The 10,000-nt window shown below is 43.6% G+C and overlaps 1 protein-coding gene across 2 annotated transcripts in view; it reads right to left on the bottom strand.

Moving 5' to 3' along the window:
- Positions 1-10,000, bottom strand: part of evi5l (ecotropic viral integration site 5 like) — a 53,371-nt gene that overhangs the window by 16,293 nt on the left and 27,078 nt on the right. Inside the window, exons 9-13 of one of the 2 annotated variants that reach the window (XM_061062332.1) lie at positions 9,155-9,252; positions 8,935-8,995; positions 7,694-7,747; positions 7,228-7,260; positions 2,796-2,936 (exon numbers count right to left, since the gene is read on the bottom strand). In XM_061062332.1, the coding sequence (XP_060918315.1) occupies positions 2,796-2,936; positions 7,228-7,260; positions 7,694-7,747; positions 8,935-8,995; positions 9,155-9,252 (387 nt within the window). The remainder of the gene's footprint in view (positions 1-2,795; positions 2,937-7,227; positions 7,261-7,693; positions 7,748-8,934; positions 8,996-9,154; positions 9,253-10,000) is intronic. The other variant, XM_061062341.1, reaches the window with a different exon arrangement.

Raw genomic sequence — 10,000 nt, 5'->3', positions numbered from 1 at the left:
GAGCTACTGTACGACCCATCAGAGTGAAACTAGAGAGTCAAAGACTGAAACACACAGACTGCTGAGCGGAAAGAAAAAAAACACACTAAAGCTTGTAATTGGGTGAGTATACATTGCGTGTATAAAAGAGTCTCGCTTTTGTCATTTCGGGTTTCTCGGTCTTGATTTTCAAAGAGGAGTGCGAGTCTGTGGAGGTGTGTGAACTCGACAATCTGAGGTGGAAGAAAAATTGCCCTTTTTTTAAATGGCATCACGCTCTCATGCAATCTTTAAATATCACATTTATACCAGACTGTCTGCTTTATGGAGCGTTCGCGTAAATGATTCAGGTGTTTCGACTAAGTGACTTTTAAAATTTAAACTAGAAATCATTTTTTATAGACCAGGAGGGGTTTGTTTATGTCTGTCTTTGCAAAGAAAGACAAACAGATGCTGCAGAGAAAAACACCTTAAATCAGACTCTTAACTATCACCACAATCATTCTTTAAAGAGGTCACATTATGCCCTTTTTGGGGTTCGTATATTTAATCTGTGTACCTACTAAAGTATGTTCACAAAGTTATAAAAAAGTGTCTGTTTTCATGAACTGCCGCTCCATGCACCGGCTCGCTTCTGACTCTCTCTCTAAGGCTCTGAAGTGCCCACGTTCAGAGTCCCCACGTGTGCCAAGTCTGATCTGATTGGTCGGCCTGTCGGCTCTGCCGTGATTGGTCAGTCGCTCAGCCACTCTGGCTCCGAGGGCCGGGGAGCAAAAACATTAGCACCTTAGCACTACTGTGCTACCGCAGGCTGCGGCATATCGTGGGCGTGCTACAGAAGTTAACGGGGGCGTGCAACATGAACTGCTGGGCTTGCCACAACGAGCCAATGGGCTTAGATCAGTGATCTCACACTGACAAGACGTCACACTGGCAAATGTTTATCGAGGGGGGCTAGAACTGAGCGTTACATGCAGCTAATGCTACAGCTAACAGGAGGACGTAGGAGAAGCCGCGATTACGCAGACTTTTAATTTTTGCACATAGATGTGTCTAAACATGCACAGGACACTTGGAAAACACACTAAAGAGCATACAAAACCAGAAAAAGAAGAATATGGGCCCTTTAAAAGGGACATGTTATGAAAAGTGTTTCTGAACATATATCTGGGTAACCTGAGAGTCTACTGACCCACAACATGTGAAATGATCCATCCAGTCCTTTGTTTGTGGTCTGCATAAGTCTTACAACACAGAGAAAAATGCTCTGTTTTAAATGTGCTCTCCTTGTGATGTCACAGTGGGATTCTAGTAAAAAAAAATCCCCTCCCCTCCCCTGGTATCTCCACCCATGGACTCCACCTGTCTATCTTTTTCTCATATTATTATTGGACAGACAATACCAGCTGTTATCCTGGATCAATTCATTCAAACACTTGAGACACCTGATCACTGTTACTCCCCTTATCGTTCGTTAACACCTTCTTTGTAGTTGTGTCTCAAACAGGTCGTCTGTTCTGCCGTTTCACACACTTGAACTTCTACAATTTTTCCACTGTAGTCTTGAGACATTCAAGGTTGCACTAAGTTCATTCAAGTTGAACCCTCACTGCTCTCAGTTTGACCTCTGTGCACTTTCGACTCAACACTGAAGCCTTCCTTCTTCTTCTTCCTTCACATGGAAACTATGATTAAACAAATAGTGTAAAATGCTTTTATCTGCAAATTCTCGGTCTTCTTGTGATACCTGCACACAGTTTTTGTCTCGTCTGTTATCTTCTCACCTCTTTCATTTTCTGTCTCGGGGAAGCCAAAATGCTTCCACACCTCCGATTTAAAAGACGGTGGTGCGTCCTCAATTTCTAAGATGTTGATAAACCGGGAAAAAGTCAAACTAAAACATTCATGAACTTTAAGAACTGAGCATTTGTTCAACTGTTTTTTCTCTTTTTAAGCACCATATCTTTTTTTGCTAATTAGTTAAAACTAAATTAAAATAAAAGATCCAACAGATTAATTCAGGTCAGCTCCTTCTTCCTTACGAGAAACGAATGTGTCACAAACATCTTGTTTCTCACATCGAGGGAGCTGAAAAAGTAGCATCCTGCCTGCCGTCCTCCTCCGTGTGAAACAAACGGTGATTCACTAGAGATAATCAATATCTCTGGCTTTGGAGAAGATCATGAATTTGGTTTTGTTGGCATTAAGGATAATCCAAGGCTGATTAATGCATTCTGAAGACTTAATAGCAAGTTGCAGTGAGCTGCACAGAGTCTGCAGGACAATGCAGAATAGTATCATGAGTTTAAAGATGAATATTACAGTTCCTTATATAGAAAATCTTGTTGACATAGATTGTAAATAAGACAGGGCCTAGAAGTGATCCTTGCAGAACACCTTGTGGAACATCTTGTGGACAAAAAGAAGATGAATGTCCAAATTTAGATTACAAACAAAAGGAAATATGGCACATCGAAATGCTAAGTAAGCTACTACATGTTCTCAAATTGTTGATTTCTAAAAGGTCACTGAATAAACTTCAATGAGATAAAGAGGACACCATTTATTTTAAGGTGATCCACTATTGAGGCCACACAACCCTTTTTTTTTTTTTTTTTACTTCTTAGCCATTCTTCTGAATTGCTCTTGTATTTGTGCAGGTTGATTTCTTTTTCTACCATAAAGATGCTTTGCATGTGGAACATGCAAATTCATATCCTTAATAACCTAGAGCCCAGAGGACACCATCAGAGAGAAGACACAGCAAGCAAACGTCTCTCTGTTGCCATGACAACGCTGTGAGTGTTGATGTTTACCTTCTGTTGCTGCAGCTCTCTGATTGTGTCCTGGGCCTTCTCCAGACTCTCGCTGGCGGTGTTGCACTGCTGCCTCACCACCGCCAGCTCGCGCTTGATCACATAGTTCTCCTCGGCTTCCTGTGCCCGCGTCACCTGACCCTGAAACGGCAGGAGACCAAATTAAAATTACAGAACATATAACACTGTAGGGGGAGCGGGTCAGTCTTGGTTTGAGGGGAGTGCAACCTCATGCTTTAGGGGGTTTTATCTGCGTGCTGATCAAAGGATGATTCTAGTCAAAGTTCAACACGCCTGTCGGCTTTCTATCAGAGAGCTGGTCGAGAAGATCAAACTACTCTCGTCCGTTTAAAAGGAAAATGGAGACTGAAGCTCGTTAGCAAAACATATAATAAAGACTGAGAACAGGAGCAGACAGTGAGCCCAGATCTGTCTGAAGGTAAGTACAGTTTATATTCTTATTGTGCACCTTACCATACTTTGGAAAAAAATTGTGGACAAAAAGAAGATGAATGTCCAAATTTAGATTACAAACAAAAGGAAATATGGCACATCGAAATGCTAAGTAAGCTACGACATGTGCTCAAATTGTTGATTTCTAAAAGGTCACTGAATAAACTTCAATGAGATAAAGAGGACACCATTTATTTTAAGGTGATCCACTATTGAGGCCACACAACCCTTTTTTTTACTTAGCCATTCTTCGGAATTGCTCTTGTGCAGGCTGATTTCTTTTTCTGAAGTGTACCATGAAGATGCTTTGCATGTGGAACATGTAAATTCATATCCTTAATAACCTAGAGCCCAGAGGACACCATCAGAGAGAAGACGCAGCAAAACACCTTCAGCTCCAGCTACATTGCTGCAACCATGAAGAGTACGATATTCTTTGTCTTCATCTGTGCAGCTGTTGACGGTTCAGGAAAACACCATTATTTTCCTAAAGAAATGACATGGTTTGAGGCTCAGGCTTACTGTAGAGAGAATCACACTGATCTGTCCTTTGTTAGTAGCGAGAGAGAGCAAGAAATGCTCCAAACTGCTGCAGGTGGAAGATTCAGGGTTGGATGGATCGGTCTCCACCGAGATGCCGTCAAGCGCTCTGTCTGGAAGTGGTCAGGAGGTGGAGACAGCACATACTTTAACTGGGCTCCTGACCAACCAGATGACTTCAAGGGAATTGAGAATGTTGTAAATATTAAATCTGATGGAAAATGGAACGATAGGAGACCATCAATTTTGCTGCCTTTTTACTGCTTCAGTTTAACCGCAGTGGAGGTGAAGAAGACCTGGGAGGGGGCTCTGGAGTACTGCAGAGAGACTCACACTGACCTCACCACCCTGCAGTCTGACACCGAGCAGCTCCTGACTCTGAGCGAGATCCAGCACGAGCGCATCACTGACAGGGTTTGGATTGGCTTGCGTTTTCTTGGAGACCACTGGTTGTGGGTGAACGGTGACCCAATGGTGTACGAGAACTGGCGCAAAGGAGATCAGGAGCACCAGTGTCCTCTCAGGAAACGCTGCGGGGCTCTAACCAAAGAGGGACACTGGGAGAACTGGGACTGTGGGGAAGAACTCCACTTCATCTGCTACTGAGAGATTCAGCATTTCATATTGGGTAATACAGCTCTAACTGTATGATTTCTACATCGAATAGAAATGTCTAGCAGAGAAAGATGTTTTTTTTTCTTCTCTTAAAGATTATTGTGAAACTTAATCTAAACTCATTTTGCTGTTATAAAGAAACATTATGATGCTTTTATAATTCCTTTCTTAGAGGTTAGTTCCATTCAGTCATTCACGAGGTTGAATGTCTGCGTCTGTCATTTCTTAAGCACCATACCTTCACTTGTTTTGTCATTGTGTGCTATACTCACTCTTTTAAGATGTTATTTAACAGGGGAGCCTTTGTAATCCCGGTTTTGAGACTTGTATGTTTGAAGTTTAATTAAATGTTTAAAGGAGCAGTCTGTAAGATATCTACTGAATGAAATGATAAAGTGACCTTACTATATGATCAGACATTAATGAAACATGTTGAAGTGCTGGCTTCTCTGACAACAATGCAGCAGCCAGTATGTCCTCCTTCTAACTTTAGATTCTGCTCCTGAATGCTCTGGATTTGTTTGGACCAGAGAAGGTAGGCGGTTCTAAGGCACCCCCCCACACGGTCGTTTTGGACGCCCCTCGGTTTGCCAGATATGAGAGCAGTTATCAGGTCAACAGGTGTTGCAGCAAGAGAAGTGGTTCAGATAGAAGTGATTGTACCCGACCTAAAAAGCCTCTGCATGTTTCTAATAAGCTCCACGAGCAGAAACGTGCTCAAACTAGGATCAATATTGGAGATGCTTTTGAAAAATGGAGAGAGGTTAGAACACAGAAAGGTTTACAGACCCATGCAGAGCTGGATAAACACTGAAGCTTCAGAGTCCACCACATGGTGACCTGAGTGAGCATCGTCTCTAGAGAGGAGGGCGGGGGGAGACAGCTCTCTACAATGTTTAGAATTTGGACTGCAGTACCCATTTTAAACACTAGGGGTCAGAGTTACATACTGCTCCTTTAAATAAATACATTTTTTAACTAGACTTTTAGAAATGTTCATGATGAGCAGACTTTAAGTTGTCTGAACTTTACTTATCTCATATCCTGACTGTTATTTAAATAATTTGTGTATTTGAAAATTATTATTGTGTTTTGTGTTTGTGCATATTAATATGAAATACTACTGTGATGACTTTGGAATCCTTTTTAGAATAATACTAATGACTAAATATTTTGGAAACCTAAACTTTGTGGTTGTGTTTGTATCTCTAATAAATTCCCCGTCTCTGATTAAAGAATGTTGCAGGAGCCTCATTTGTCAACAGAGCTGTCAATCATAACATTACATCCGCTCTTTTCTGCAGCAAATGCTAAATGCTCTTGACCTTATATAGCGCATTTCTAGTCTTCTGACTACTCAAACCGCTTTTACACCGCAGGTCACACCTACACATTCACACACTGATGGTAGAGGCTGCTCTGTAGTGAAAACATCAGAAGTAACTAATCCCATTCATTCGCATTCATACGCTGCCGCTGAAGCAGCGGGAGCAATTTGGGGTTAAGTGTCTTACCGAAGGACACATTGGACATGTGGCTGCAGGAGCTGGGGATCAAACCATCGACTTTCTGGTTGAGAGACGACGACTCTACCAACTGAACCACAGCTGCCCAAATCACTTATTCAAACTGCATTTCTCAAACAAAACAACACTTGGAACAAAAATCAACAATATAAGAACTAGCCACATTTTATTTGACATGTATAGAAAGGAGGTAAAGCCATTCTTACCAGTGTCTTGATTTGGTATTCAAATGAATGCAAATTAGTTATCTTGACTTTTAGATGTATTATTTGAATAAGTGCTGCACTGCTACACCAGTGTGGTCTAAAACCATAACTTGCACGCACATGGTTTCCACTTTTGTATGAGACTGGCGTCCTTAGATCCAAACATTTATGGATAATGCCTCCTAGTGCCCCCCCTCCTCTCTAGAGTTGATGTTGCCATGTCTTGTACACTGAAGCTTCAGTGTTTATCCAGCTCTGCATGGGTCTGTAAACCTTTCTGTGTTCTAACCTCTCTCCATTTTTCAAAAAGCATCTCCAATATTGATCCTAGTTTGAGCACGTTTCTGCTCGTGGAGCTTATTAGAAACATGCAGAGGCTTTTTAGGTCGGGTACAATCACTTCTATCTGAACCACTTCTCTTGCCCGCTTCCATCGCTGCAACACCTGTTGACCTGATAACTGCTCTCATATCTGACAAACCGAGGGGCATCCAAAACGGCCGTGTGGGGGGGCGCCTTAAAAGCGCCTACCTTCTCTGGTCCAAACAAATCCAGAGCATTCAGGAGCAGAATCTAAAGTTAGAAGGAGGACATACTGGCTGCTACATTGTTGTCAGAGAAGCCAGCACTTCAACATGTTTCCTTAATGCCTGATCATATAGTAAGCTCACTTTATCAATTCACTCACTACACATCTCACTGACTGGACCTTTAAGATTTCTTTTGCACAAACCTGATCTGTCAATTTTTTTACAAATCTTCCAAAGTGTCAAACCATACAGGGTGTTTCATTCATATTATTAATCAGTATTGATAATGAAAGATTGTAACAGTTATGCTCGTAATGAGAAAACGTTTGCATGCCACATGCGGGGGCTGTACAACCTGAAATTAAAATGAACATCATGGATAAAAACAGACATGCAGTCAGGGGGTTACAAGGCGAGGCTGTGGACAGATATCAAACAATATTCTGTCATGCACGTCTGGCTGGTTATTGTTAAGAGGAAGGAGAGCAGCAGAGCAGGAGGAGGAGGAGGAGGAGGAGGAGGAGGAGGAGGAGGAGGAGGAGGAGGGAGGTCAGTACTCTACCTGTATCAGTCTGTCTGCCAGAGCTGCACTCTCCTACAGCGCAGCGACGCAGAGGAACGAGAAAGAGAGAGATGAAAGGAAGAGAGAGATAGATAAAAACACAAACACACCAGAGAAGAGAGTCAGAAGAAGAAGAGGAAAAGCACGATTACAGGTTCTGAAGTCGATTATTTTCGTTTGTAAATATGTAGAAAAGTGGAGAGAAAACTCAGAGAAAAAAGAAAAAGGTACTCCAGAGAGGACGAGAAAAATGGCTGTGGTTGAAAAAGCAGAGAGCGTACAGTAAGAAGAGGGAAAATCCTGTTTGAAGAAAGAGTCATGAAGACAAGTAGAGAACACACACAAATGCTACGAGAGTTCCAGGAGACGCAATCCACCGACAGGAAGTGAGCTCACAGTATCTCTACAGCGTCTGGTTTCAGTGTTTACGTGCTGTAGAAGAGATCACATGATCCTGATCTCTTACCTTCTCCAGAGTCTCGATCCTTTGCTTCAGCAGCCGGTTTTCTGTGCGTAACCTCTGAGAGAGAGAGAGAGGAGAGAGAGAGAGAGAGGAGAGAGAGAGAGGAGAGAGAGAGAGGAGAGAGAGAGAGAGAGGAGAGAGAGAGAGAGAGGAGAGAGAGAGAGAGGAGAGAGAGAGGAGATAGAGAGAGAGGAGAGAGAGAGGAGAGAGAGAGAGAGAGGAGAGAGAGAGGAGAGAGAGAGAGGAGAGAGAGAGAGAGGAGATAGAGAGAGAGAGAGAGGAGAGAGAGAGAGAGGAGAGAGAGAGAGAGAGGAGAGAGAGAGGAGAGAGAGAGAGAGGAGATAGAGAGAGAGAGAGAGGAGATAGAGGAGAGAGAGAGAGGAGAGAGAGAGGAGAGAGAGAGAGAGAGGAGAGAGAGAGGACAGAGAGAGAGGAGAGAGAGAGAGAGAGGAGAGGGAGAGAGAGAGAGAGAGAGAGAGAGGAGAGAGAGAGAGAGAGAGGAGAGAGAGGATAGAGAGAGAAGATAGAGAGAGGAGAGAGAGAGAGGAGAGAGAGAGAGGAGAGAGAGAGAGAGAGAGGAGAGAGAGAGAGAGAGAGGAGAGAGAGAGAGGATAGAGAGAGAAGAGAGAGAGAGGAGAGAGAGAGAGGAGAGAGAGGAGAGGGAGAGAGAGAGAGGAGAGAGCGAGAGACAGAGGAGAGAGAGAGAGAGAGAGAGGAGAGAGAGGAGAGAGAGAGAGGAGAGAGAGAGAGGAGAGAGAGGAGAGAGAGAGAGGAGAGACAGAGGAGAGAGAGAGAGGAGAGAGCGAGAGACAGAGGAGAGAGAGAGAGAGGAGAGAGAGAGAGGAGAGAGAGGAGAGAGAGAGGAGAGACAGAGGAGAGAGAGAGAGGAGAGAGAGAGGAGAGAGAGAGAGGAGAGAGAGAGGAGAGAGAGAGGAGAGAGCGAGAGACAGAGGAGAGAGAGAGGAGAGAGAGAGAGAGGAGAGAGAGAGAGGAGAGAGCGAGAGACAGAGGAGAGAGAGAGAGAGAGAGAGAGGAGAGAGCGAGAGACAGAGGAGAGAGAGAGGAGAGAGAGAGGAGAGAGAGAGAGGAGAGAGAGAGAGGAGAGAGCGAGAGACAGAGGAGAGAGAGAGAGGGCGTTCAATTTTTTAATCTGAACAAATACACACACACACGCACGCACACACACACACACACACACACACACACACACACGCACACGCACACGCACACACTCTTACACACACCTTGATCTCTATCTGTTCCTCCATTTCTTTGTTCTTGATCGTGGTGTATTCTTTCTCCAGTCTGTTTAAAACATAAAAAGTTAACGCTGAAATGTTTTCATGAAGAATCTTCTTTTCTGCATGTTGCTGATTGGCTGATCACATTAATCATGCATATTTAAAATAGAGATCAAGATCCGGCCTGTGTGTCTCTGGTTAGATGAGTAATGAGCGCTCTTACTTCTTCATCCTCTTGGGGTTGTATTTCACCTGGTACGCCCTGAGGATCAGTTTGTCCGGGCAGCTGTCGAACTGGTGGGGGATCACCTTCTGGAAATGCTGGCAGCGACCCCCCCCCAAGAAAGAAACACACGAGATGAGCGCCCAAGACGAAATAAAATGTGCTCATTTATTTTTAATGAAGACGCAGGCAGAGCTCATGTGGAGGCAGCTGCTCGATTCATCAAGTTAATATTCAACATGTTAATAAATAGTGAAAAAAAGAATTAACAGTGGAGGTACATGGCGCTCTTAAACGGCGTACTGCTCGTACAGATAGATAGATAAAAAAGGTGTTAAAGGTTGATTTTAGATTAGGGAAAGTCCGGTTCATTTGATCAGTGTGAACACTAACGTACCATACTCGGGTACTGTGCCCGAGTCCGCTTGAAGAGCCGGTCTCGGGCACGATTCATGTGCACTCGAGTACGGTACGCGACGGTGCTCAAGCAAGGAAGCGGACCCCAATATGGAGTAATTCAAAATGTCTCCTGTTGCAACAACGTTTCATCTTCTGAGCTGCACGATACATGTGGAAGTTAGTTAGAGGGTCGTGGCTGGCGTCTCAAAAATCACAAATTCATACACAGATAATAGTATTGACATAGCCAGAGAGTGGTTGCCATGGTTACTTCTGCTTCTTTCTGTTTTTTGTTTTTTTTAAAAGATTTATTTTTGGGCTTTTAGGACGGTGGATAGAGTCATAAATGGGGGAGAGAGAAAGAGAGAGGGAACGACATGCGGGAAAGGATACCACAGGTCAGATTTGAACCTGGGGCCGCCCGCTTGGAAGACTACAGTTTCCATG

The sequence above is a fragment of the Labrus mixtus genome, chromosome 2 (assembly GCF_963584025.1).
Source record: "Labrus mixtus chromosome 2, fLabMix1.1, whole genome shotgun sequence".
NCBI lineage: Eukaryota > Metazoa > Chordata > Actinopteri > Labriformes > Labridae > Labrus > Labrus mixtus.
The sequence above is the reverse complement of the archived record's forward strand: the minus strand, read 5'-3'. Positions and strand labels throughout refer to the sequence as shown.